This window comes from Canis aureus, chromosome 6 (assembly GCF_053574225.1).
Source record: "Canis aureus isolate CA01 chromosome 6, VMU_Caureus_v.1.0, whole genome shotgun sequence".
NCBI classification, from domain to species: Eukaryota; Metazoa; Chordata; class Mammalia; order Carnivora; family Canidae; genus Canis; species Canis aureus.
Window position 1 is genome coordinate 37,921,232 of NC_135616.1, and position 27,032 is coordinate 37,948,263.

General features: G+C 56.1%; 4 protein-coding genes and 1 pseudogene across 10 annotated transcripts; 1 reads left to right on the forward strand and 4 right to left on the reverse strand.

Annotated features, from left to right (window-relative positions):
- Window positions 1-383: 383 nt before the first annotated feature.
- On the reverse strand, window positions 384-9,234 carry CRTC2 (CREB regulated transcription coactivator 2). Of its 4 annotated transcripts, none has more exons than XM_077900768.1 (14): window positions 8,982-9,234; window positions 6,387-6,488; window positions 6,193-6,309; window positions 5,672-5,733; window positions 5,010-5,078; window positions 4,725-4,828; window positions 4,594-4,623; window positions 4,359-4,438; window positions 4,229-4,275; window positions 3,873-4,123; window positions 3,164-3,570; window positions 1,774-2,043; window positions 1,154-1,361; window positions 384-1,025 (listed from the first exon to the last, which is right to left on the reverse strand). In XM_077900768.1, the coding sequence occupies exons 1-14, from the start codon at window positions 9,132-9,134 to the stop codon at window positions 805-807; spliced, it is 2,121 nt and encodes a 706-aa protein (XP_077756894.1). In that variant the 5' UTR covers window positions 9,135-9,234; the 3' UTR covers window positions 384-804. The 4 variants fall into 4 exon arrangements, with proteins under 4 accessions (XP_077756894.1, XP_077756895.1, XP_077756896.1 ...); XM_077900769.1 differs by having other exon boundaries at window positions 4,359-4,423; window positions 8,982-9,233; XM_077900770.1 differs by having other exon boundaries at window positions 1,154-1,340; window positions 4,359-4,423; window positions 8,982-9,229.
- Window positions 9,235-9,717: 483 nt separating this feature from the next.
- On the reverse strand, window positions 9,718-13,388 carry SLC39A1 (solute carrier family 39 member 1). 3 transcript variants are annotated; one of them, XM_077900775.1, is made up of 5 exons: window positions 13,264-13,307; window positions 13,010-13,108; window positions 12,566-12,784; window positions 12,271-12,401; window positions 9,718-11,237 (listed from the first exon to the last, which is right to left on the reverse strand). In XM_077900775.1, exons 3-5 carry the CDS (start codon window positions 12,750-12,752, stop codon window positions 10,581-10,583), a joined length of 975 nt encoding a protein of 324 aa, XP_077756901.1. In that variant the 5' UTR covers window positions 12,753-12,784; window positions 13,010-13,108; window positions 13,264-13,307; the 3' UTR covers window positions 9,718-10,580. The 3 variants fall into 3 exon arrangements, with proteins under 3 accessions (XP_077756901.1, XP_077756899.1, XP_077756902.1); XM_077900773.1 differs by lacking the exon at window positions 13,010-13,108 and having other exon boundaries at window positions 13,264-13,388; XM_077900776.1 differs by lacking the exon at window positions 13,010-13,108 and having other exon boundaries at window positions 12,566-12,813; window positions 13,264-13,326.
- Window positions 13,389-18,972: 5,584 nt separating this feature from the next.
- On the reverse strand, window positions 18,973-19,506 carry LOC144315766 (cytochrome c oxidase subunit 6B1 pseudogene; annotated as a pseudogene).
- Window positions 19,433-23,723, forward strand: CREB3L4 (cAMP responsive element binding protein 3 like 4). Of its 2 annotated transcripts, none has more exons than XM_077900771.1 (10): window positions 19,433-19,814; window positions 19,886-20,042; window positions 20,150-20,387; window positions 20,522-20,643; window positions 22,229-22,321; window positions 22,461-22,567; window positions 22,654-22,722; window positions 22,833-22,917; window positions 23,103-23,199; window positions 23,317-23,723. In XM_077900771.1, the coding sequence occupies exons 2-10, from the start codon at window positions 19,899-19,901 to the stop codon at window positions 23,508-23,510; spliced, it is 1,149 nt and encodes a 382-aa protein (XP_077756897.1). In that variant the 5' UTR covers window positions 19,433-19,814; window positions 19,886-19,898; the 3' UTR covers window positions 23,511-23,723. The 2 variants fall into 2 exon arrangements, with proteins under 2 accessions (XP_077756897.1, XP_077756898.1); XM_077900772.1 differs by having other exon boundaries at window positions 19,898-20,042.
- Window positions 23,627-26,378, reverse strand: JTB (jumping translocation breakpoint). The gene is made up of 5 exons (XM_077900795.1): window positions 25,973-26,378; window positions 25,833-25,870; window positions 25,587-25,669; window positions 24,587-24,666; window positions 23,627-24,178 (listed from the first exon to the last, which is right to left on the reverse strand). Exons 1-5 carry the CDS (start codon window positions 26,053-26,055, stop codon window positions 24,022-24,024), a joined length of 441 nt encoding a protein of 146 aa, XP_077756921.1. The 5' UTR covers window positions 26,056-26,378; the 3' UTR covers window positions 23,627-24,021.
- Between the last annotated feature and the right edge of the window lie 654 nt (window positions 26,379-27,032).

Below are 27,032 nucleotides of genomic sequence, written 5' to 3' on the forward strand. Positions count from 1 at the left end.
GACCACTCGTCTTCCAGGTTCTCTAGGCTGCAAAGGCCGGGACGCAGGGGAGACCAACCCGAGCCCTGTCTGGCATCCCCAGCAGGAAGGACATCCTGGGGAGACGCCCTCACCTGGGGGCCTGCTGCCCCTGGGGAAACACCAGGTATCTCAGGCAGCAGTCGCCTCACCTCTGACTCAGCCGGGACAGACAGGTGGGAGGGCACAGGAGGGAACAGGTGCTGCCCTGGGAGCCTACATTCAGTCTGGACTCCCGGGTTCGATGCTGGGTACAAATTCTGAGGCTTGGGGCCCCAACAGTGATGAGAAGGTGATGAGGACCCCACCCCCAGGATCCTCTAAATTCCCAAATGCATCCCCAAGAGTAGAAACCACACCAAGTGTTTGATATAATTTTTTTATTAACGTATAATATATTTAATAAAAAATAATATCCACTCTGGCTCTCTCCATTGCAACGGGAAGAGTGGTGAGGAGGGGCTGGCACTGCCCACCCCTAGGCATCTGGGCAAGCCCTGCCTCCGGGGCTCCCCTCCACCCCTGCTCTCCAACAGGCTCTGACCTCCAGACAGACGGTTCAAAGTTACAAGTGCTTTAGGCCCTCCCTTGAGCTCCCCTAGGCCCACCCCTTGTGCAGAATTCAGGGGCCACCTGGACAAACCCTTTGCTTTTCCTCACTCTTGGGATCCCTCATTCACATTAGAAAGAGGATCTTGGGGCAGAGTGGAGTCTACTGGCCCGGGGGAAGGGAGGAAAGGAACAGTGATGGGGCAGGGCCACGGAGAGGGGTGCCCAGGAGGCCCATCATTGCAGCCGGTCACTACGGAATGAGTCCTCCACCGCAGGGTCAGGCAATAGGGCACAAGGGTCACTGAGCATGTGGAGCCCCTCCAGGCCTAGTGGCTCCATGCGCAGCTCCTCCTCCAGCCCCAGCCCCAACCCCAGCCCCGCTGCTGACACCTCGAAGCCAGGCACTCCAGCCAGGGCTGCCGCAATCTCCTTAGAGAAACCTGGGGAGGACTCTCCTGTGTAGGCAGAAGAGATGAGTGAGGACCCATGACCCTCGAACTCCTCTGGGACCCCTCCATCTCCCACCCCATCAGCAAATGTATCATCGCCTCCTGCCATGCCCTGTCACCACCCACCCGCTCACCTGGAAGAATGATGTTGGGCCCTGAGGCATGGCGGGAACAGTGGGTCAAGTTCTGGTGATTGAGGGCATGAGGGTCCTGGAGGCTACTCACTGGTCCCTCACCCCCTAAAAATGCAGGCCCTTCAGAAAAGCTGGGGGGATCCAGCGCCAGGCTGGTTGATGGGCTCGCCATGCTGAACTGCTCCAGCTGTGGACACACAGACAAACCCTGAGGAAGAGACCTTCACAGCAGGGTGTCCCGGCCACCCTGCCTGCCCTGCAAAGCACCCCCACTCCTGGACTCCAGGAATAAGAGCAGAGACAGAAAGAAGGCCACAGGCAGAGCAACAGAAGGGAGCACAGGGCCCGGAGTAGGTATGGGTACCATGCCTCCTGCGACACAGCAAGTACATGCCAGGAAGAACTCAGGGCAGAGCAGCAGTCACCAAAGAGCTCACTGGGTGGAGGGAGCAGGAGCAGGGGTCAAAGCAGGAGGAGAGAAGCCTCAGGTAGGCAGTGCTCTGTTATCTGGAGGGAGCGAGGATCTCCCCAATTCAGAGTGCACCAGTGATCCTGCACTGGCCTCTCTGAGCCTCCTCCAACCCCTGCCCTGCTTCCAAGCCAGGGACCTGGGTACTCACGTTTCCCAGGCTGAAGTCACTCATCGGCCGGAGGTAAGACTGCTGCCCATGCCCACTGGAGCCAGGCGGGCACAGTGTACCATAGTGTGGCGGCCGGCCCGGGGGCTGCCCACCTGAGGGCTGCATGGAACAGGCCTGAGAAGACAGCCCTGGCTGCTGCAGAGGCTTTGGGGTGGGTGCCTGGCTGGGCAGAACCAAACTCGGGGGGCTGTATGGGTATGGAGGCAGCCGCTGGTCAGTGGACAGTTTGCTGGTATCCAGGGGGACGCCCTAAAGAGAAGCAAGGAGAGGGGGAGATACTTACCCCTCAGGAACGCCCCCCAGGGGAGCTTGGTCAGGGCTTCCCACCCTGTGAAGCTGCAACCATCCTCAGCGCACACATGACGGTGTTCTGTGGGGGGGGTGTTCCGTGGGGTGCCGACACTCAAACACAAAATGAAAGCGACTGAGTGAGGCCAGTGTCAGGAGGCCCCAGGTTCCCGGCAGAGGGAAACTGCTCCAAAGCTGTGCACTGTCACACTGCCTGCAGCAGCAGGGCCCACAGGCAAGCGTCCACATGCACTGAACCTGAGGCCAGTGGCAGGGAGAGCCTACAGGAGGGAGGGAGGTCAGGCCACTCTAAGCTCCAAGGGAGCAGAGCTGTGCTGGCCTGGGCTTACCCTTTCCTCTGGGAAAGGGGCCTGCGTAGGGATGGAACCCGGAACACACATCCTAGGAAGCAGTAGAGGTGCAGACCAGGGCAGGGGGGTGGGGGCTGGGTGAGGGGGTGGGGAGCCACATAGCTCAGCACTGGGGGAAGAGCCCCCTGCTAGGTTCTCAGCCTGCTCCCAACTCTTCCTAACTTGCTGAGTAAGCTCACAGTGAACCTTCCCTCTGGGCAGGGTCCTCATCTGTAACATGAAGAGACGAGGCTCTAGGATCGAGAGCCCCTGACTCTATGAAATTTGTGGAAGGACAGCAATGGGAGCGGGCATGGGACAGGATGGAGGCATGAGAGACAGACAGACAAGGAAAGAAGCATGAGGAGAAGAGGGAGAAGAGAAGAAGCAGCTACCATCTGGGGAGCATGCACCTGGGTGGGCACAGCCTAAACATGTCCCGTACGCGACTCCTGTGATCCTTACAACAGCATCCTTGTTTTACAGGTGAGGATGTGAGGCTCACAGCCGGGATACCACCTGTCCAAGGAGACTGCTAGGAAGAGGCGGGGTCGGGACAGGAACCGGGGAGCTTACCCAGGGCTTGTACCCATCAGGCAGGAGGTGAGAGGGACAGAGGAATGGAAGGGGAGCACAGAAGTGAGGAGGGGGTGTCTGAAGAAAGGAAGGTGGGAGGGAACACGTGGCGGGGGGGAAGCCAACGGACATAGACGGAAGGCAGCCACGCATACCTGAGTGATGGAGGACAAGGTGGGTGACATTGTTGGCGAAAACTGTTTGGGCAGCTGCTGTTGGGACCTTCTGGCGTCAGCTGGGCCCGCGGGCAAACTCAGGGGGCTGAGGGGCACGCGGCGGTGGCGGGGGGAGGCTCCAGGGGTCGATGTGGGGTAAGGGGGGGCACTCGGCACAGGAGAGGCAGTGGAGGAGGAGGATGTGGAGGAGGAGAGGGCTGGGGCGCTGAGCGAGGGATGGCCCAGGGAGGCGGTGGGCAGTGCATGGCGGGCCAGGGAGGATGCGGGAAGGGAGGGGTGGCTGTGGGAGCCCTGGAGCGGGGGCTGGGGGCTGCTCAGGGAGGCCTGCAGGTTGGGATTGCTCAGGGAGGACTGCAAGGATGGATGGCTGAGAGGAGAGTGAAGTCCTGCAGACACAGACAAAAAGCAGAGATGCCGACGTTACCGATGGGAGCCGGGCCTTCCTCCGCCCAGAACGGGTAGCAGCGACCAGACTATGAAGGTGGCAGCACGATGTCCTCCCTGCTCTGTCCCTGACCGTGAGCTTGGCATGGCCCACCTGGGGGCTGCCCTCCCTCACGTCTGCCTGAGAGAATGCTGGGGAGGGCTGGTGTGCACGGTCCCTGGGCTCCCAGGTGCGCCAGACCCACACCCCTTCAACCCTCAGCCGGGCAGTGCTCCACAGCACACAGCCAGGACCACCACTCACCTGGCACCTCATAGCCCGAGCCCGGGCCCAGTCCCAGGCCCCCGCTGATGCCAAGGTGGGTCATGGTGTGAGTCAAGTTGGAGGTACTGTTGCCTCCACTCAGGCTGGGGTAGGCTGTCTCCTCAGGGTCCAGGGGGGTGGGCAGTGGTGGGGGAAAGTGCAGATTGGTGAGGTCAGGTAGGGAGCCGCCTGTGTTCATGGCAGGTGGGAGGACGGGCACGCTGGGAGGCTGGTCGGGAGATGGAAAGATGCTGCGGGAGGAGAGCCGTAGATGGGGGCGGTGGTCGGGGAAGGGCATGGAGGCTGGCCTCCCACGTTTCCCTCAGCCCCTTGGCCAACCTCACAGAGGCACCTACTTAATTCCAGGGACTTCACAGGACCGAGGTCGGGAGGAGGATGACAGCTGAGGAGAGATAAAGAATGTGGGAACGGAGGACTGAGAGGGGCCTGTCCCACAGAAGGAAGAGGGCAGGGCATCACACTGACCTTCTTAGCATCCCATGGCTTCAGCAGATGCTCGTCATCTAGCAAGTTCTCCTCAACAGCAGGGACTTGAAAGAGAAAGACTGGCGATGAGAGGGTTGGAGAAGGAGCCAGTCAGACCGGAGAGGGAGCAGAGGCGAGTGGGAGCCGGCCCTGCTTCCAGGCCCGACATGAAGCCCCCAACACCAGCCCAGAGGTTCTTGGGTATCAGGACCCACAAATGGCAAGAAAAACATACCTTTAGAGCCCAAGTCACCATCCAAAAAACCTACAAAGGATGCAGTAGAGTTGGGTACAGTCCATACTTCTCTACCCACTTCGAACCAAAGCTTCTCAGGCTACTCCCTGCCCGGGGCCAGGGCCGTTTACCTCCGCGGCGGCTGGGCAGGATGCCGGGAGGGGCAGGGCCTGGATATGTGTCCTGAGGGCTGGGGTTCATCACACTGGTGTGAAGGGCAGAGTCAGAACTTGTCCTGTGGCGGGGGGGTGGGGGGTGGTGGAGGACATGAGCTGGCACCTGTGCCCGTCTTCCCGGTTCCTGTGCCCTGCTCAGTGGGGGAAAACACTGGCTGGGCTGGGACAGGGTGGGGCGAGGGAGCAGGGCCCAGAAAGCACAGATAAGAGACGTGGCACAGAGAAGGCCAGGGCCATCACCTGTTCAGTGCAGATGGTAGTCGAAACAACTGCCCCTTCTCTGCAGGGAAGTTGCCCCAGGGCATCGTCCTGGGGTGGAAACACAAGGTCATGAGGAGAAAGGCAAACAGACAGGAAAGGGGCTGGAGAGAGCCGTGCAGTCCAGGCCAAGATGGACAGGGCTGGGCACCCGGCGCGGTGCCTCCTTTCTGGTTCTTCTGCTACCTGTGACCCATGACCCCTCTCCCACAATCAAGCTAAGAGATCTGGATATTCTCAACCTGTCTCTGTCGGGACAAGCTGAATGGGAATCCTGGAGCCCAGCAACTGGCCACTGAGGACACCATAGATAGGAGAGACTCGGAAATCTGAGCGTCAGAAACCGTGCAGTTGGCACCCACTTCTGTTGAGAGGCAGTCATTCTTCCTCGCAACACACACACCCCAGCCAGCCACAGTTACCATTGGTCCTGCACTGGCTGGCCTGGGAGGCTCGGCTGCCCGTGTCAACATGGCCAAGACTGGACTCTGACCCACCTACTACACCTGCCCTCACCCCTCCCAGCCCTGCATTATGGAGCAGGTACTGTTCCAAGCCTGCCCAGAGAGCCTAGCCCCGACCCAAGCTCCCCCAAAGACATGTCAGAGAGTAGACAGGAGATCCTGTCTGCCCTAGACACTGACCTCCGCCAGCTGGACTCCGGGGGAGGAGATAGGTAGGCAGGACTATAGGGAGAGCTGTCGACGTGAGCCGCACCAGTTAAGGAGACAAGGATGAGGGGGGCAGAGGATCAGAGACCAGGGGAGAGGAGAATACTGGAGGAGACCGATGAGTCATTTTTACAAGCAAGTACCCCCCCTCTTCCTCAAGTAGCAACGATAGGGCTGAAGGATGGAAAAGTGAACCATGCCCAGCCGAGCTGGAAGAACAAGGGAGAGTAACTGGACAGGGCTTGGGAATCAGGTCGTGAAACCTCAGCGACTGAAAGGGGGACCCAACCCCCTTCGGCAGGAGACATGTGTCCTGCTCTGGCAGCAAAGAGCAGGCTGCACACAGCCAGAGAGAATGAGGCACAGCCACACAGGCTGGATGGCGGCTTTCCTGGGAGGCTGGCATACGACGGGCCCAACCCACAGGCAGTGTCCCTTCACGCGGAATCCCGTCCCCAACCCTGCAGACAGCCCGAATCCTTGGTGAAGGATATGTGACGGGGGTGGCGGCGGAGCGGGGACACCATCCTTCGGGGGTCTCGCTGCACCCGTTCCACCAGCCCGTGGTGCCGCGTGCCCCGGGAGGAGTCCAGAGGCGAGTGGAGGGGGCTCTGCCAAAAGAGATAGGTCAGTCAGCAGGGGAAGCTGCCCGACAGCTTGTGCTCCCCCTGGGCTGCTGTCCACTCACCTGGAACTCGGCCAGGCCACAGCCAATCTGGTTCACGTTGGGCAGAGAGCCGCCGTAATGGGAGCTCCTCGTGTAGGCCAATCGCAATTTTTGGGCCTGTAACTGAGACATGGAGGACAAGTGGGAAAGTCAGGAAAGATTCTGACTACCGTTACTATTCTTTGGCCACTCTGGCCATCTCTCCCCAGGGTATGCCACTATTGTTGGTGCATTTAGGAAAGCTGCCAAAAGAAAAGCCAGAGCTGGGCAGACAGGGTGTGGAATCTGCCCAGCTCTTCTGCAGGCCACCAACAGCACTCATGGCTGGCATTACCCTGCCAGGCAGGGCCTGACACTTTGCTCAGGGCCTGTCCCGGTTGGCATCAGCCTGAACAGAGTCCCCGAGGGCTTGCCGGGAGCCCCCAGGCTAGTCATATGACTTAACTCCTGGGAAGGGTGCCTATTAGGCATCTCCGCTTTCCCTCCCAGATGCGTCCAGGACTAATTGGAACATGAAGGGAAGGCCACAGGTGGATGCCACAGAGCCATTATCAACAGCCTCTTTCCCTCCCACTCTGGAGGGCACAGGCTTCTAGGCTCTGCCACTTGGCCAGCATTAGGAAAGCTATGCAGATCCTGCACCACCCTAAAACATCTAGGAAATGATGGCTCTCCTAGCTGGAAAACCAGTGCCAAAATCAGGAGGCAGTTTTCTTCCACCTAGCTCTAAAGCCCCCAAACTGGCAGGGGAGCTTTGAGAAGGGTGGTGAGAGGAGGATCAATAGCCAAGTTAAGCCTGGGCAGAGCCATGTCCCTGGCCTGATCCCCACAGTGGGGAAACGTATCCAGCACTGCAGTGAGAAGCCACAACCCTCAGTCCGGCACAGCGTCAGTCTGTCTACAGATCTTAAGTCCCTCTGTGAGAGGTGAACACCTACTTCTGGGGCTCAACAACTGCAACCAGCCAAAAACTAGACCCAGGGCAGCTGATGAGCTTCGGGGATCATGTAGTGTTGTGCACAGGCCAACATCAGAACTAACTTTCTGTTCCAAGAGGCCAACCCACTGAGTGTAGCAGACACTATATAAACCTTTGGGCCACTCAAGATTGCTATTAATACATGTGCTAACCCCAGCCTCTCAGCAGTAGAGGACCTTAAGCTGTATCTGCCTCAAAGGAGCCCTCTCCTAGCCAGATAACAAGCTAAGCCCCAGATCTCTTATCTCTAGCTTTAGACCCTTGGGTACCGACACCCTGGCCTTGTATGCCCACTAGACATGTATGTGCAGCAGAGGAGTAACCCTGCAGTTGCAAGATGGGTGGAGGGGGCGTTTCGACAAACTGAGGCATTAGAAAGTCAGAGGCCTCAGCTCTGAGCTTTTCCCAGCCCTTCTCTTTGCACACACAAACCCTAAAATCCCACCATGCCTCTGCTGGAGTTACAGTCCAGACAGAGGATAGAGGCCCAAACCGAGCTTCTTGCCTACCTTCTTGCCTCCACACTCACCATGATCAAAAGCTCCTCCAGGGAGCAGTCAGCAGTTAGATCATGATCCTTGTGGCATTTAGAGGGAGTTGTGTATGTGTGCAACATTTGTTTCCCCACGTCTCTCTGTTCTGACTCCCACAAACTAGGACACACGGTCTCTAGAGACCAAAAGGGGGGGAAAAAAAACACAAGAAAAACTAACAGGGGAGACAGAAGCAAGAATACAGCAGAACCACAGCCATAGACTCAACCCGTCAGATCAGCAGAGAGCTCTGAACCATCTCCCCGAAAGTTCCTTCTACCTCCCTGCCCTAGGGGATCACTGCAATATCCTCACCTGCTGTTTTGAGAGTAAAGTGTCCCTAAATTAGGACTGCATACCAGCTGGGCAGACTCCCCACCCTCACTCCCTCTGACATCCAGTCCCGGGAAACAAAAAACGAAGGCCAGAGGGGTTCCAAAGCCAACTTTGCCAGGATGCCTCCCTCCTGGAACTATGTGGGAATGAATATCCGCTACACAGAAAAGTCCCTCCAAGGCACCTTATAACTGACCACAAGGCAGCCGTCTTCCTAGAAAGCTCAGCAAACCTAACCTGTCGCCAACTGGTTACCCGCTTCGCAGCTTCAAAATCCCACCTCCCCTCCGCGGCGGCCAGGGAAAACATCAAACACAGTCCGTAAGCAATGGACCTCACCTTCATTCTCGTCGGAAAACCACAAGAAATATTTGAAAAAGGAAGCAAAGGGAAGGGACTCAGGAGGGGACTTCCTGCCCCAGCAGACCCAGCGCGGCGGCGCAAACCACTCAGGGGCCCTTTCCCGGAGGGACGCAAGTGCCGAGAGTGGCCCCGCGGGGCAGAGCGACCGGCTGGAGATCCCCGACTCGGAGGGGCCGGGCCGGGCACCCGGACCATGCCCCCGCCCCAGTGCAGGAACGTCCCCGGGGCGTCGACAGGGGAGCCGGGCCCGCCGCCCCCACCCCCCCCCGCGGCCCTCCACCCGCGTCTCCCGGACTGCCGCGGCCCCGCTCCGCCTCCCTCGCCGCGGCGCCCGCCCCCGCCCCGCCTCCCGGTCCCCAGCTCCGAGACAGCTCTCTGGGCTCCCGCGGCCCGGCGGCCCCTCACCCGGGTGGAGCCGATGTCCATCATCACCTCCTCGAAGGCCGCCGTCTCTTCGGCCTGACGCTGCTTCTGCAGCGCGATCTTCTCGCTAAACTTACGCGGATTGGAAGCTGCGGCCGTGGCCGAGCCGGGCCCGTTCGCGCCCGCCGTCGCCATCTTCCCTGTGCGTCCCTCCCCGCCACCCTCCCGGACAAGCCACGGCCCCGTCGCGGGCTCCGGCTCGCGCCTCCAGCCGCAGCCCCCGCCGCCGCCGCCGCCGCCTCGGCGAGCACCGCGAACCCGGCCCCAGCCTAGCCCGGACCTGCCGCGCGCGGGGACCGCCGGGTACTGTAGTTTGTTTACGTGACCCCTGCGCGGCCCTAGGCGAGCAGCGCGAGCAGGAAGCGGACTTCATTTCCCAGTAGCCCTGGGTCCCCGGGGCCTGGAAGCCTGGCCCCTCCCCGGTTCCTCCCTGCGCGAGGCAAGCTGGGAAAAGTAGTTCAAAATTGATCTGGAGCCTCTGAGCGCGAAGGGGAGCGAGATACAGGGGAGGGAAGGACCGGGAGGAAGAGGAAGGGGAAGGGGTGGAGACAGGGCGGGAAGAAGGAAGGAACAAAAGAGGGAAATTTGGGGTCATCAGGGAAGGGGACTACGGATCCTGAAAACCGTGAGAGCAGGGATAGTACGACTGGGACTCAAGCCTCTCAGACTGGCCACGTGCCCACCCCTCGCCCAAGATGAAAGAGCCGAGGCACTGTACAAACGTATAGAAACTGCTTTTATTCGGGTAACAAGTCCCAAAACAGGTCAGTTAGTAAAATAGATTCTGGAGAACATGGCTCTATCCACAGCCCTCCCTCCCCAAAAATAGCGGGGGTGAGCCTTCCCCCCCTTCCCCTTGGGCTCCTCTGATATAAAAAGTTTTGGCAGCTCAGTATTTATCACCTGGGCACGGGGCACCATGTCCCTATCGTCCTCCTAGGGCGCAGGAGCTCTGCCACCACCCCCGCCAGCCTCAACTCAGCAAACATTGCTGCCCCTAACAAAGAGCAAGCCGGACCCCTCCCATGAGGTCTCAGGTAGGGCTCAGGGCCATCACTGTGCTTTCTGACAAAGGGGAAGGGATTTATTTGGCACTTTAAAAATAGAGAAGTGAGCAGGAATAGAGAAGCCAGAGAAGGTACCAAAACTGGCAGGAAAAGGCCATTTGGCACTAGTTCCCTGGAAGAAAGGAAGCAGAAGATAGATTAGGAGCTAAGAAAGAGTAGCAGAAGTCCACTCCACCTCAAGAGACAGAGGGCTGAACTGGGCTAGACGCAGGACTGCTGACTTGGAGCTGTGCCTTCTCTACACCTCCATCCCACAGCAGCCTTCCCAGTGTCAGCTCGGCCCTGTATGTAGTATCTGACCCTGGACTCTAGCAGTCTTCCCCAATAGGAATCACTAGTCATCTTTAGTCACCTGACTATCCCCAGTCCCTTGGGGCCAGGCTCTTGTCTACCACATCCCTGTCATTGGTCAGGTAGTCCCAAAGACTCCATCCCTACCTCCCGGAGAACCCTTGGATCCTCAGTACCTCCCTTCCCCGCTCCTGCTTACCCTGGGGAAGAGCACCTGGAGCCCTTAGACTTGGATGAAGAGTAGGCCAGTGAGCAGGGCAAAGCCTGCGAGGAGCAGGATGACCTTGAGGATCCTCTGCTCAGATGCGGCCAGCTCCTGGGGCAGGATTTCCAGGAAGGTGATATAGAGAAAGGTGCCAGCCGCCATGCCCTCCAGCACAGACTGGGCCAGCTGGTGCAGTGGCCCCGCAGACTCTGCCAGAGCTGCACCCAGCCCAATGCCCAGAGGTGTCATGCATGAGAAGAGGATCCCACAACCAGCTACCACCTGCGCTCGCAGATGGCTCTGCAGCAGCCGCAGGGACAAGCTGACTGCCAGAATACCCTTGTGGAGCAGCAAAGCCAGGCACAGCTCCATGGCCCGAGCCCGGTCTCGCTGCAGCCCCACTGCCAATCCTTCGAACACCGAGTGCAGGGCCAGGGAGAAGACCAGTACGCAGGCACGCAGGGCTGAGGGGGCTGCTGGAGCTCCACCTGCCTGTGGAACCCCTGGCCCATCGTGCCAGTGCTGTGGCCCACCATTTGCCGTTCCCAGCAGCGCCCTCGTCTCCTCTCGAGGTGGTGGCCCCGACTGCTCCTTGTAAGCTAGTGTGATCTGCTCCATCACCAGGACTAGGAAGAAGCCCATTGCCAGGATAAACTCTTGTAGGGGGAACTGGAGCTGCAGGCAGACAGAGGAGCAAGTTCAGGAGACAGGCCAAGAATGGGAAAGGAGTCAAATTCAGTCTAGAAGAGTCCCAGTTGTACAGACTCAGGATCCCCTATAGACGCAGGCCACTCAGTTACGCAAACACAGAATAATACACAATCACACAGACTATAGTGTCACTCACAGTACTATACAGAGACCAGTTTCTCAACCTCGGCACTATTTAAAATTTTAGGTTGGATAATTCATTTTGGAGGGCTGTCCTGTGCTCAGTAGAGTGTTTAACTGCATCCCTAGCTGATGCCCATTAGATGCCAAAAGCAAGAACAAAGTCTTCTGTCCAGGAGTTGTGACAACCAAACATGTTTCCACATGCTTCCAGTGGAGGAGGTGCAAGACACCCCCCCGCCCCCGAGAGTCACTGATGCAGGTTACACAAAGTGTGACATGAAGGTACATACACACAAAGGACCACATGTTACCCACCTAACCCACTCTCGTGGGGCTGTTCAGACTTACACAGAGTCACAGTCACGGAAGGTACATCCCATGTTACTTCCCCAGTTTTAGGAAGTGGAAGAGCACAGGGTGCCTTCCTGGCACCTCCACACGATTGCCTCAGTTTTTCCCATGAGACTTTCCTCTGTCTGGTACTTGACCTTCACGTCCAACTTCCTTGGGCTATGGCCTCTGTGGTTAGGAACTCCAGGCCTCCCACCCTTCCGAAGCCTGTAGGGCCCTCTGTTGCTAACCCCTTCAGGAAAGTGGTATGAGGGCGAAGAGGATTTTTGGAGGCTGGGACAAGAAACTCAGAGTAGGTCACATGCCTGGGAAGAGGCTCCTCTCACTGTTCCAGAGAGTGCACAGCAGTCACAGAGGGATTGGGGGCGAGGGCAAGCACCCCCAGAAGAGTTATGCCCCATAACTACAAACCCCAATTCAGAGGGTCCCATGCTGAGTGCCCTCCACTGCAAGCGCCACTTGTCCCACAGGTATATGATCGAACACACCCACACAGGGTCACATGCAGCCAGTAAGGGCTCACCGTCACGTGCAGGGCTGCCAAGGCCTCATCTATGGCAGCCAGGTAGTCAGGCAGTAGGTCCAGGAGACAAGTAGCCAGAAAGACACCCCCTGCGAAGCAGCTTACTAGGCTCAAGGCTTTTTGGCGGGAGGCTGGAGTGGAGCATACAGACCCCGTGAGCGACGCACCCCTGGAGCCTCACTGCCCAACCCAAGCAGTGGTCACTCTCACCTTCCCTTCTTCAGGTGGACATCCTCAGCCCCAGAGCCCTCCCTACCCCAGGCTTGGGGAGGCAGCAGGGACAGCAGAGGCTCACCTAAGGCTTCAGGACCAGCCCCCGGCCGGCGCAGCACACAGATGGGCACGAGACTGCAGAGGAGCGTCAGCAACAGCAGCAGCACCAGGGCCCCCATTTTCACCTCCAGCCCCACGGGCCCTGGGGGTTCGGAGGCCACCGCCTCCGGGCGCCACACCAGGAGCTCTGGCTCTCCCCAGGGCCCCATGGTGGCTGCGGCTGCTCCAACGACGGTCACACCTAAGACAAAGTGAGTGGGGTATTGGCCACTTGAAGATAGGGCCAAGCAAAGGGGAGGGCTGGTCAGCCGAGGAGAGCTCCCACACCCTGCCGACCTGCACCCTCTCCAGCCCGGTGTGACTCAGGCTCCCCGGTACCGGGAACGGTCCCCGGCCCCCGCACGCTTCACCCCTTCAAATAGCCCCTTCGGGAGCCGGCGTCGGGGCGGTATGGACGACTCATTACCCTTCCACCTGGAGCTGGGTGCTCCCGGGAGAGGAGGCGGGGACCACCGCAGGAAGCGGCAGACGGAGCTGAGCTGTCGCGGGGCGCTTCGTGGGCCACCTGGGCAGGGCGAGTGTGGGGCTCGGTCCGTCCGCGCTCCGGTCTGCCCAGCGCCGCGCCCGAAACGGAGAGCGGCGGGCAGATGGTCACAGGCGCCTCCCGCCCTCGGCCAGCCCCCGGCCGCCCAGCCCGCATAGTCGAGGTCGCATACTCACCTCGCCAGAGGCCCCTCCGCCGCAGCCGCCGGGATCCTACGCGACTCGGGACCCTGCCCCGCCGCGCCCCGCCCCCTCGCCTCCGGGGGCCAATGACGGCCCCCGGGGGGGCGGGTCCAGGTCCGGAGTGACGTGCCCCAAGACCAATCCGAGACCGGTAGGCTGCCTGGTGGGGGCGGGGCGGCTAGGGGGCGGGGCGTGGGTCTGCCGGCCTGGGGTGCAGCGGGGCGGTCGGACTGGACCGACTGGCCGGAAGCTGGGACGCCCGAGGGCTAGGCCAGAGCCCGGGCCCACCCGCATTCCCAAATCTTCCGCCCGGCTTGCTGAGCTCTTCTTCCTGGTCTAGGGAAGGCTGTAAGGCCCCTCCTGTGCATCTTGGCGCCAGAGGGAAAGCCTCCCTTCTGAGACCGACTTCTTCCTGTCTGGGCTCGCCAGCGCTCACAGCGAGGGAGAAACACGAGGCCGACTGGCAGAGAGGGCACCTCTTGAGAAGGATCCCTTCTCGGCAACCAGTGGCCTGAGCTCAGGACTGCTGGGACCCCCTCTTTTACCCCGCCTCCAAAGTCACCTTGAACTCTGCAGCTCCTCTCCCCCTGCTCTCCTGGCCTCCCTGCACCAAAGCATTTTCTGATGGGGAAACAGAACTGACTGAGGACAAAGCACATTGACAAGTCCTTCAAACAGGAACAGAAGACGTTCCTCTACGGCTCAACTGCCTGGATGTTCATACTTTACTAAGGCCAAAGGCAATCTTAGCGCCCCCCCCTCCCCCCCCCCCCCCCCCCCCGATCCTGTAAATCTACTTTAACATATAAAAATTCCTTTAGAAATTTCCGGGATCTCTGGGTGGCGCAGCAGTTTAGCGCCTGTCTTTGGCCCAGGGCGCGATCCTGGAGACCGGCTCCCAGTGCAGGGAGCCTGCTTCTCCCTCTGCCTGTGTCTCTGCCTCTCTCTCTCTCTGTGTGTGACTATCATAAATAAATAAAAATTAAAAAAAAAAAAAAAGAAATTTCCTTTGTCTCTAAACCCCCCCAAGATCCAGATTGGCAGTCATCCCCCAAGCACATGGCCCACCGATATCATGGAGCCTGCTTCTCCCTCTGCCTGTATCTCTGCCTCTCTCTCTGTGTGACTATCATAAACAAATAAAAATTAAAAAAAAAAAGAAATTTCCTTTGTCTCTAAACCCCCCCAAGATCCAGATTGGCAGTCATCCCCCAAGCACATGGCCCACCGATATCCATCTGAAGGGTCTCATGACTCAGTTTATTAGACAGTAATAAGTGACCTTTTCCCAACCACAGCTAGCCCCCTCAAGGTCCTGGAAACCTTGCTTCCAAAATTCCTTAGAGAGTAAGCTATCGCCAAACCCCTCCCAACTCCGAGGTATATAATCAGCCACCCCTCACAGGCCTGGGGCAGCAGCTCTTCCTGCCCGCGGGTCCCATCCCTGGGGTTTAATAAAACCACCATTTTGCACCAAAGACGTCTCAAGAATTCTTTCTTGTTCATCGGCTACGGGCCTCACCTATATTCCAAAACTTCATCATTTTCTACTCAGGATCCTCATTGTTTCCTTAGGCTGGATCTTTTGTTTGTTTGTTTGTTTTTAAAGACTTATTTATTTAATTAATTAATTAATTTATTTATTTATTTATTTATGATAGACATAGAGAGAGAGAGAGAGGCAGAGACACGGAGGAGGGAGAAGCAGGCTCCATGCCGGGAGACCAACGTGGGACCCTATCCCAGGACTCCAGGATCGCGCCCGGAACAAAAGCAGGTGCTAAACCGCTGAGCCACCCAGGGATCCCCAGGCTGGATCTTTTGACCCACATTCCCTGTGCTATCAGAATCCTCTTCTAACCGCATGGGAGCGCAGGATATAAAAGAAGAAATTAAGAAGGGGGCTCAGCCTAGTCTTTGCAAAGGCAGAAAGACCTTGTCTCAAGAAGAGGCAGAGTGATGGCTCTAAGGCTCTGGGAACAGAGGCCAGCAACTTCCTTAAGTCAGAATGGGAGCACTTCTTGAGGGAGAGTCCAGGAGAAAGTAATCAGATAGGACTCTTAAGATTAGGTTGTAAAGGGATCCCTGGATGGCGCAGCGGTTTGGCGCCTGCCTTTGGCCCAGGGCGCGATCCTGGAGACCCGGGATCGAATCCCACGTCGGGCTCCCGGTGCATGGAGCCTGCTTCTGTCTCTGCCTCTCTCTCTCTCTGTGACTATCACAAATAAATAACTTAAAAAAAAAAAAAAAGATTAGGTTGTAAGTGAAATGGGAAAGAACTGTACCATCATTTAATAATTATTATTGCCGAAAAAAAAATTCATCGCTGTTCCAAGCTTTTTTTTTTTTTTTACAATTCTATTTGTTTATTCGTGAGAGACACAGAGAGAGGCAGAGACAGGCAGAAAGAGAAGCAGGGGGATCCCTGGGTGGCGCAGCGGTTTGGCGCCTGCCTTTGGCCCAGGGCGCGATCCTGGAGACCCGGGATCGAATCCCACATCAGGCTCCCGGTGCATGGAGCCTGCTTCTCCCTCTGCCTGTGTCTTTGCCTCTCTCTCTCTCTCTCTCTCTCTCTCTCTCTCTGTGTGACTATCATAAATAAATTAAAAAAAAAAAAAAAAAGAAAGAGAAGCAGGCTCCATGCAGGGAGCCCAATGTGGGACTCAATCATGGAACTCCAAAATCACGTGAGCCAAAGGCAGCCGCTCAACCACTGAGCCACCCAGGTGTCCCTCAAGCTCTTAAAGATAAAAATTAGTGTTAAGAGGAACCTCTGGGGGGATCCCTAGGTGGCGCAGCGGTTTGGCGCCTGCCTTTGGCCCAGGGCGCGATCCTGGAGACCCGGGATCGAATCCCACGTCGGGCTCCCGGTGCATGGAGCCTGCTTCTCCCTCTGCCTGTGTCTTTGCCTCTCTCTCTCTCTCTCTCTGTGTGACTATCAAAAATTAAAAATAAATAAAAAAAAAAAAAGAGGAACCTCTGGGGATGCCTCACTTGGTTGAGCATCTGCTCCCAGAGATCCAGCCCCAGCCCCACATCATTGGGCTTCCTGCTCAGCAAGGAGTCTGCTTCTCCCTATCTCTCTGCCCCTCCCCACTGCTTGTGCTTTCTCTCTCTCAAATAAATAAATAAATTTTTAAGGAGAAAACTCCAAATTATTTGAGAATATTATGCACGCTATGGTTTGTGGCAAATTATGCTTTTAAGATTATTATTTTTAAAAGATTTATTTATTTATTTTAGAGAGATAGACAGCATGACTGGGAGGGGCAGAAGGAAAGGGAGAGAGAATCTCAAGCAGACTCCATGCTGAGCACAGAGCCTGATATAGGGATTGATCCCAAGACCTGAAGATCATGACCCAAGTGGAAACCAAGAGTCACCCAGGTGCTCCTTAAGATTATTGAAAATTAGTAGCATTAACAAGGAATCATGGACTGGGAGACAGGACAGGACACCTGGGTACTTGTCTCAGCTGTACCTTAATTTGGTTGTTTTTGTTTTTAAAGGTTTTATTTATTTGAGAGAGAAAAAAAAAACAGGGAGGGTCAGAGGGAGAGGGAGAATCCTGAAGTAGTCTCCCATTAATTACAGACCCCAACTCGGGGTGGATCCTAGAACCTGGAGGACATGCCTGAGCTGAAAATTCATTTTTTTAAAAGATTTTATTTATTTATTTATGAGAGACACAGAGAGGCAGAGACACAGGCAGAGGGAGAAGCAGGCATCATGCAGGGAGCCCGACACGGGACTCGATTCCCAGTCCCCAGGATCATGCCCTGGGCTGAAGGCGGCACTAAGTCACTGAGCCACCCAGGGATCCCCTAAGCTGAAATTCAAAAGTCATTTAACTGACTGAGCCACCCAGATACCTCAATTTGGTTTTTTTAATATTAATTTTTATGTGTTATTTTTTTAAAGATTTTATTTATTTATTCATGAGAATACACACAGAGAGAGAGAGAGAGGCAGAGACACAGGCAGAGGGAGAAGCAGGCTCCATGCAGGGAGCCTGACGTGGGTCTTGATCCTGGGTCTCCAGTATCACGCCCTGGACTGAAGGTGGCGCTAAACCGCTGAGCCACCCGGGCTGCCCCTATGTGTTCCTTTAAAAAAAAAAAAAAAATTTATAGAAGATTTTATTTATTCATGAGAGACAGAGATAGCCGTATGTGGGACTTGATCCCTGAACTCCAAGATCACGCCCTGAGCCAAAAGCAAAGCTCAATTGCTGAGCCACCAGGCATCCCTTAATTTTTATTTTTAAATAAGGTCAATGCCCAACGTGGAGCTTGAATTCACAACCCTGAGATCAAAAGCCGCATGTTCCACTAACTGAACCAGCCATGCACCCATCTACTTTAATTTGATGTGTGATCTTAAGCAAGTCATTCTCCTTCTCAGGAATTTGATAAAGCAGACGAAAGAGAAGTCGTACTAGAAGATGATGATGCCAGGACACCTGGGTGGCTCAGCGGTTGAGCACCTGCCTTTGGCCCAGGGCATGATCCTGGAGTCCCAGGATTGAGTCCCACGTCGGGCTCCTCCATGGAGCCTGCCTCTTTCTGCCTATGTCTCTGCGCTCTCTCTCTCTCTCCTTGTCTCTCATAAATAAATAAAAATTTTAAAAAGTGATGCCATTCAGTTCTAATTAATGTAAGCAGATTCTATTTTCCACATAATCATCTCTGCCAACGCAACCTGTAGGAAGCCCCTTGAGGCCTGTGTTGCTCTAGGAAAGATCTCCGCAAGGACAGCTCCAGCTTTCCTTAGAACTCTGCATCAATCCAGGAAGCCTACCTTGTCTCCTCAGTCCTTGGGCAGGAATGCAGGAAGATGAGCAGGAAATCTGAGAAAACCCCAGCAAGATAGCAGAGTGCAAACAATGTGAGCTCAGGCCTCCAAACCCTAGCTCTACTTACGGAATAACCTTGAAAAAGTCATTTCTGTCTTCCAGCTATGACTTCCTATGGAAACTGTGTGAGTAATGTGAGCATACTAATGGTCACTCAATAAATACTAAGTCCTGTTCCTGTCTTTATTCTCAGCACGTGCGCATTTTACGAGAATACCAATTTGAATTCTGGATCCACACCCCAGACTTTCCTGCCTTTTTCCCTGAGAGCAGCTGCACGACTGCATCTCAAGTGAGTTCCTGGCCCGTCGGTGTCCCGGCTCTGTGTCCTCACCGGTCAGGCTGGGGAAACGCTCCTTGCCCCAGGATCGCGTGGTGTTAAATAGGGGACGCCACTGTCGAGCTCGACAGATGTAGGACATGACATGCAAACAGTAGGACGAATTCCTGCACCAACCTCGGCGGCCGTTATCCTCTGGGCTCCCAGCCCCTGGCTCCTGCCAGTTAGCAGAGTCCTGGGAGCTCCAGTCGGGCCGACAGGTCAGTCAGCCTGGCAGAGGTTGTATCCGCTCCCAGCACCTGCCCCCGGGCTCGCGGATCCCCCCGGCGGCTGCCCGACCAGTCAGCGCGCAGCCTGCCCCGACACGGCACTCCTATTGGCTCCACGCGCTGCCCCTTAAACCTCTTGCGTCCAATCAAGCTCGAGTGGAAAGAGCTCCTGGGGTGGGGGAGGAGATGCTTGCGCGAGTCTCCAGCGATCCGGTCGCGCGGCTTTCCGGTTTTGTTTTCCAGCCTGTGAGCTGCTTTTTTTTTTTTTTTTTTTTTTTTTTTTTTTTTTTTTTTTACACTTTTCCAACGAGTATTTATTATTAGTTAAGCCATGATTCAGGATCCCAGGGTGGGGATCACCATGTACCCAGGTCCCCCTTCACCACCCTGGGAGAAGGATGGAGGACAGAGGAGAGGTGGGTGGAGCCAGTTCAGATCTTCCCAGGAAATGTGCCTTCTGCCCGGCGGTCATCCCAGGCCGACACCCAGGATATGGGGCAGAGGGACTTGTACACTCGCCGGTACCATTCGCACACGGAGACATCATCCCCTTTAGCAGTCATTGCCTTCTCACAGCGGTGGAAGTCCAGGTAGTTCTGCCAGCAGTTCCTAGTCTGGTTCTGGTTGGGGAAGCGGCTGTCAAAAGGGGCAGTCTGGTAGTTCTTGATTTTGGACTTGATGTCTTCTGCCATGGTGCTGACTAAAGACACCCCTGCAGCACCTCGCAGCTCAATGTGACCCTCAGCAAAGACGCCAGACTGTGAGCTGCTTTTGACACCAGTGACGGCCGGCGCTTCGTACGCTGCGGCCACAGTCATCGCCGTCCTTTCCCGAAGAGCCCAACCCCTCAGGAAGATTTGCTGTCGCTAGGAGAAACGGACGCAAAGGGCGGGGCGGCCCGTGCTTTCCTGAAGTCCGGTTGGCGTACGTCCAGGCTCCCAACCCCCCACTTCGCGGTCCCGGGGTCAGGCCGGGGGCGGGGCTTGGCTGGGCAGGTCCAGGATGCGAGATCCTGGAGGGAAGAAAGGCTGCCGGCGGGCTGCAGAGGAGTGGGGAGGGCAGGTCAGGGCAGGGCCGGGGCGGCAGTCGGCCCCCAAGTCTGAAGCGGAGAGAAGGCCCGAGACGAGACCCCCGGTGGCAGGTGAGGAAAGGGTGAAGGGAAGGAGGGGGAATCAGCCGCTCGGTAGGCAGGCCGCCCTCACCATCCTGCAGCTCTGCCCGCAGAATGGACTTCCGAGCCCCAGACCTGCTGGACCAGTGGCTGGAGCCCCCAGAAGAGGTCTTCTCGGCAGGGGCCTTCCTGGAGCTGGGGCCCCCCTGCCCCCATGCAGAGGCTCCCGGGACCCCTGAGCAGGGGCTGCCAGGCAATGTGAGTGTGACAGCGCAGGTGGGGCTGGGCTGTCCAGGAGCTGTCCAGGGCCGCGGCGAATCTGGGTCTGGGGTCAGGTGGCACTCCAGAACTCTCTCCTTCTGTAGGGCCTTCAAGAGAGTGAGCCCGAAGATTTTCTGAAGCTTTTCATCGACCCCAATGAAGTGTACTGCTCACAAGCATCTCCTGGCAGTGACAGTGGAATCTCGGAGGACCCTGGCCATCCTGATGGTCCTCGTGCCCCCAAGGCACCCAGTTCCCCTGCTCTCTGTGAGGTTGTCTTTGAGGCAGGGGTTTTGCAGAGGATGGAAGGGCCAGCTGGGCGGCTCATCTCTGTCCACCTAGGTCAGTGTTCTTTGTGGGAAGGAGACACTGGCCTTTCAGGTCCAGCCCTAGTCCTTGGGCTAAGGGGTTTCCCCAACCTGTGCCTCTCCGAGGCCCTTCATCTCCTTTCTCCTGGTCACCTGTGTCTCCCTCAGATCAGTGGAACCCACCACTTCCAGTGCCTGAGGCTTGCATGGTCTGCGAGCTGCCCCTTGATGCTCACACTCACACCCTGCCCAGAGCAGGCAGTGTGAACCCAGTGCCTCCTGCCACCCTGGTGAGTCTTCAGTCAGCTGGATCCAGTACTCCCAGGTACAAAGATATGTACCCACACAGGTGGGAAAGGGCTTGAGAGAGGGAGAAACTGATGCTAAACTCTTTGCTCCAATTTTTCATGTCAACGGGCCTGAACATCAAAGTGGCATGAGCAACTTTAAGAGCAGGAAAGGACAAGGGAGACAGAAGCCCTTGGGGGTGTGGTGGTGACGACTCAGTTAAGGAGAAAGTTAGGTCACGGAATCTGGGGATAGGGCCTGGAAGAAAGCCCAGACCTTGTGTGCAGTTTGCTCAGCCACAGCCAGCCATTGTTTCAGCTTTGGGTTAGGACATGAACAGGCTGCCTGGGAATCCAGCCGGCTACAAGAAACAAGGTATAGGAGAAGCAAGTGCCATCATTTCCACTGGAACTGTGCACCACATTGGTTCCTGCAGTGGGAGTGAGCAGGGGTCTTGCTCAGGTCACTGTCAACCAAGAGTCACTGGGAAGAACTGCTTGTGTGTGAAACAGGGAACAGATTCTCAGCTCTCGGCCAGGCTGTGCTTGAAGCTGAGACCAGAGTGGAAGCCAAGCAACTCAGAATCAAGGGACCCTAAAAAGTCTGATATTTCTAGGCTTTCCATCAAAACACTGGGGAATTTGTGGCTTCAGGAGAGCAAGAAGGGATCATCAAGAAAAGGCAAGAAGTCAAGAAATGGTTTGGTTAAAAGCCAAAGACCATCAGGAGTCAAAAGCAAAAACAAATTCCTCTTAAGCGAAAGTGAAGCATAAGTATTTCAAAAAGGAGTATCAGGGCAGCCCCAGTAGCGCAGCGGTTTAGCACTGCCTGCAGCCCGGGGTGTGATCCTGGAGACCCGGGATCAAGTCACACGTCGGGCTCCCTACATGGAGCTTGCTTCTCCCTCTGCCTGTGTCTCTGCCTCTCTCTCTGAATAAATAAATTAAAAATATTAAAAAAAAAAAAAAGTATCAGAAGGCCAGGTTACTCAGTGGGCAGGCTCAGGTTCCCCAGATGTCGTCTACTTGCTCCACATACTATGTTCCTAGAAGATGTTAGGTTTGCTGGCCATGGGAGTTCTTGGAGACAAGACAGAGCTTCAGTCTCAAAAGTGGAGCCGAGACCCTGAGGGCAAGTGGGCCACTGCCCCCAGGGAGCTCCCTGAGGTTGACCTGATGGAATAACACACTGCCAAGTGGAAGTTAATGGCCAAATGTGAATCATTTGCTTATTGTGAGATTAAGCAAACCCCACCTTAGTGTGTTCCTCCCTGTCTTCAAATACCCTTAAGCTCTGGGGAGGTGCAGACCAGAACAAGCCCTCCTTAGTTTGCTCAGGGTGCCAAATTCCTGAGTCTGGGGGCAGAGGATGTAAGGTCTCCTTTCACAGCTCCAGAAGGTCCCCTGGGCTTGGTCCAGAGCCCGTCTGAATTAAGGTCCCTTCCCTCCGCTCACTTCATGGTTATTTACTCCTAAGTGCAAACGGGAAATTCTCCAAAAGGCATACAGGGGTGTGTGGCCTTGGATGCCAGAAAAGGGAAGACCCTCTCCACCTCTCATCTACCTTCCCTGCTCTCTACTCTACCAGCTGCCTTGTCAAACCGTGTTCCTTACAGAGGAGGAGAAGCGTCTGCTGGGACAGGAAGGGGTTTCCCTGCCCACTCACCTGCCCCTCACCAAGGTAACATGCTTCCCCAAAGGGCCTCCCAGTCCCAACCCCAACCTGTCTCATTGTGGCCTCTGAAAGAGCCAGTATTACAAGGTTAAGGGGTAGTTGAGGGAGGTTAAGGGCCCAGGACTGACACACTTTGGGCCCTCAGGCAGAGGAGAGGGTCCTTAAGAAGATCAGGAGGAAGATCCGGAACAAGCAGTCAGCTCAGGACAGTCGGCGTCGGAAGAAGGAGTACATCGACGGGCTAGAGAGCAGGTATGTCTGGGCCTCCCTCCTTACCAAGGAAGGCAAGGTCAGGGACCACCTGACTGCAAACGGTCCTACCTGTCCACACTCCCTAGGGTGGCTGCCTGTTCTGCACAGAACCAGGAACTACAGAAGAAAGTCCAGGAGCTGGAGAGGCACAACATGTAAGTGAAAGCATAGTGTGCACCCCTGGAAAAGGGTATGTGGCACATGGGGGCACCATTCCTGTGCTCCAGCCCCCAGGGGAGCTTACTCTTTATTCATCCTTCTCTAGCTCCCTGGTAACTCAGCTCCGCCAGCTGCAGACGCTCATTGCCCAAACGTCCAACAAAGCTGCTCAGACCAGCACCTGTGTTCTGGTACTGTCTACTTCCTGTCTCCCCCTACTTCCACCATCTTCTGCCACACTTCCATCCTGACACCCCCAGTCCCAACCATACTCACCTTCTCATCCCTGATGATTCCAACTGCCCTTTGTTCGTTCTGCCCTTAGGTTCCTTCCATTAGTGTCTCCACAGCTCAAGTGTCCTTTTGCTTTCTCCAGATCCTTCTTTTTTCTCTGGCTCTCATCGTCCTGCCCAGTGTCAGCCCCTTACAGGGTCTCCGGGAAGCTGGTTCTGAGGATTACCAGCCTCATGGAGGTAAAGCAGGGGCAGGGCTACTTTCCCAGGGTGGTCAAGATGTGGAAGGGAGGTCCTGTCTAGGATTCCCCCACCAAGGAAGCACTCTACTACTGCCATTTTTCTTTCACTTTCCAGTAATTTCTAGAAATATCCTGACTCATAAGGACATGATAGAAAATTTGGAGACCACGGTGGTAGAGTCCAGATTGGAGGGGCCACCTAGGACGAAGGATGTAAATGGCTCAACAAGGACCCTGCTTGAGAAGATGGGAGGGAAGACGGGCCCTGGTGGGCACATCAGGACTGTCCTGCATGCAGATGAGATGTGAGCTGGACACATCCCAACCACAGTAAGGAGTCCAGGTTCCCCCAGGGGTCTGAATCATTTCAGGACACCCTTAGGGTCTGTACTCAAGGCCCAGGCTATATAACCAGTCATTGCAGATACTTTGTTATACATCTGCAATTTTATTTTTGGGGGTGGTTAGGGTTGAGGGAAAACAGAAGTTTGGGCTGAGGAATAAACTTTTTTCCTGGAATTACATCTTGAAAGTTTTAAATAAGTAGAAGAAGAAGATAGGTAGTTGGTAAACTGGGGTTGAAGGTTGCTATCTCATTTCTGCCGCCAGGACTTCCTGTCCCAAACCAAATTATTATTATTTTTTTAACCCAAATTATAATAGAGAAAAAAACTATTTATATTTTGCTCATTAATGATCTAAACAAGAGATAGAGAAGGTGGTACCACCACAGGTTCCTAAGAAGGAGGGGCACAAATCCATTCATTCTGTCTGTTTCTGAGATATAATCTCTTAGACCCCATTGAAGAGTGGGAGGTAGCTATATGGACTCGATTTGCTTCCGGACCTTTTCCAGAGCTTTTCTGTCCAGCTGTCGCTGACGAACGATGACAAGGCAAGCGAAGACCAAGGCCACACCCACGACAGCCCCTTCAAATTTCCAGAATAAGTGTTGTTCCATCAGAGCTGAACGACAGCTAAGAGCAGGAAGAGACAGTTATTCCCAGGGAAGGCTGGACCACCACTCCCTCCAATCTCCCTTCTAGTGAAGCCTAACCAAGATATACCTGAGGAGAACAGAGGAAGCCACAGTCAGCCTTCTAACATGTTTACCCTAAACAAACCCCACTCAAATATATCTACAATTTATTTTCTAGTGAGGTAAACAGAGCTGGTATTAATCAAATCTAGTGATGAGAAAATAAAACCAATGACGAAGTGCTGAGAAGTAGAGCTGGGACTTGGGTTTAAATACTTTGGTTCCCCCCTCTTCCAATATGCCATGCTACCCTAGACAGAAAGAAAGATGTAGGACTATTAGTCTCCCTAAAATCATGAGAACAAGAGGTGATGTAGGAGGTTACAAGATGAAAAACAGCACTTGCCTTTTGAATTCATTCCTCTTAGAAGAGCTGCATGTGATTTTCTCCACATACCCCGTGGAGCCACACTCAGGGGTGGTTTTCTGTCAGGAAAAAGGGACCAAAGCACATGTCAGGAAAGGACACTTGAGCAATAGTCTAGGAGGGACAGGGACAGGTTCCAGGGCCTACTGGATTAAAAATTATCATGACTGGGGTGCCTGGCTGGTTCAGCCCATGGAGCATGCGTCTCTTGATTTCTGGGTTGAGTTTGAGCCCCACATTGGTGTAGAACTGACTTAAAAACAAGATTTTAGGGGTACCTGGGTGGCTCAGTTGGATGGGCATCTGTCTTCGGCTCAGGTTATGATCTTGGGATCCTGGGATCCAGCCTGGCAATGGGCTGCTCCCTGATCAGGAGTCTGCTTCTCCCTCTTTCTCTGCCCTTCCCCCAGGCTTATGCTCTCTTTTTCTCAAACAAAACCTTTAAAAACCCATCTGGAATAATTACAGGTTTGGGTTTTTTTTTAAGATCTTATTTATTTATTCATTCATGAGAGACACAGAGAAAGAGCCACAGGCATAGGCAGAGGGAGAAGCAGGCTCTATGCAAGGAGCCCGACATGGGACTCGATCCTGGGTCTCCAGATCCACACCCTGGGCTGAAGGCGGCGCTAAACCACTGAGCCACCCAGGCTGCCCTAATTACAGGTTTTTTAAAAAATCTTTAAAGATTTCTTTCTTAATCTAGAGAGAGTGAGGACACACGAGCGAGGGGAGGGGCAGGACCTTGAGAAATCACCCCCCAAGTCAGAGGCTCAACTGACTAACTGACTGAGCCATTCAGGCGCCCCCCCCCGTGAGATCTTTTTTAAAAAATGAACATGATTATTAGCCAAATACTCCCATTCACTTAGGAAAGGGCACGTTTTCAGAGGAAAAACAGGTTCAGGTGTGGACATTGAGGCTGCTACAGGAGGACGATGCAGCGGCACACTGAGACGGAGAGAGAACGAATACTCACGGCCCGAAAACTAGAACACGGTGCACATTCCTCTGCCACCACAAACTCTTCCACCAGCCAGCAAGGCAGATTTGAGGTGCTCACTAGAGAGGGAGAGAAATGCCGGCCCCAGACCTCATTGAGAAGATTTCTCCCAAAGATGCTGCCCATCCCACTTCCCAGCACAGCTGAGCGCCCTCCTTCGCCGCGGCGCCCCCCGTCCCACCTGTGCTCCCGGGAGTGTCGGATCAGCGCAGCATCACCCACCTGACAGCTTCTCTGCCCTCACAGGAGCCTCCGCTCGGCTGCAGCCGCGGGGGGGAGGGGAGGCACAAGTCAGAGGCCGGAAGACAGGGACTCGCCCCTCCCCCCTCCCTTCCCGTCCTCGGCGCTCAGCCTCTCCTCACCAGAGCTGTAAGGTGAGAGCGCAGAGCAGCCAGCACAGGTGGCTGCGCTGGGGGAGGCTGTGCCTCCCCGCGCCCGCAGGCATGGAGTGCTCAGGGTCGCGCCCGTCGGGACCAAGGGACCTGCCTGACTGGCCGCTTGCCTCCGTCGGGGCGTGTACACTGCAGCCCTCCGGGAGCTTCCAGGTCAGGGCTGCGAAATGCTGGGACTGCCTGTCAGGGCCCAGGCATTACTGGGACGGCCCCACGGCCACCTGTGGACAGGGCTGTGAGCTCACGTCTTCGGACCCGCACGGCCCTCGGGAAAAGCCGCGGCGCGTACGGTCTACTGCCCCGTCACCTCCGGGGCCGTCGCTGTCGCGGCCATCTTGCCCCGCAGAGGATGCCGGGCTGCGGAGGATGCCGGGCCGCGGGAGGGGCGGGGGGGGTGGGGGCGGAGAGACGCCGCAGCCTCGGGGGATGCCGGGAGCGGGGAAGGTTCAGGAGGCTGTGTCGCTCCGCGCAGGCGCGCGGGGCGGAGCCGCTGGAGGCCGCCGGCCGGGTCCGTTTTCCCTCGGCTGGCTCAGGCTGGGACGACCCGGGCTGTCGTTCGTGGGCCCGTTCTGGGCGACGTGAGCAGCGACACGGAAGCACAGTCGTCGCTGCCTGCGAAAACGCCAGGGTGGCCCCGGTGGCCGGGCGGGAGGCGACGCTGCACTTGCTGCCCCTGGGCGCGCTGTCGCCTTTCAGCTCATTGGAGTTTGGTTGGTTGCGTGGTCCCTGCGGCCTGGGACGCGTCTGCCGCCGACTCCGATGCGGTGTGCTCGGGACAAGGCCCTGCACCCTCCGGGGAGCCTCCAGAGCCGAGTCGCCGACTGGCAGCGTCGGGGTTTGGCGGGAGCCTTTCCTTCCCCTACGACGGCGCCCGTTACTGCCCTGCTTCTTGAATTACACACTTAGGTCTGCGTGTCTTCAGTAATGCTGAGGACTCTGGTATCTTGCGAGTAAGCTCGGGGTAGAAGTGACTTCCAAGGTGACCCAGTGAGTGGGAGCCCAAGTAGACCGTGCCGCCCCCTGCAGTCAG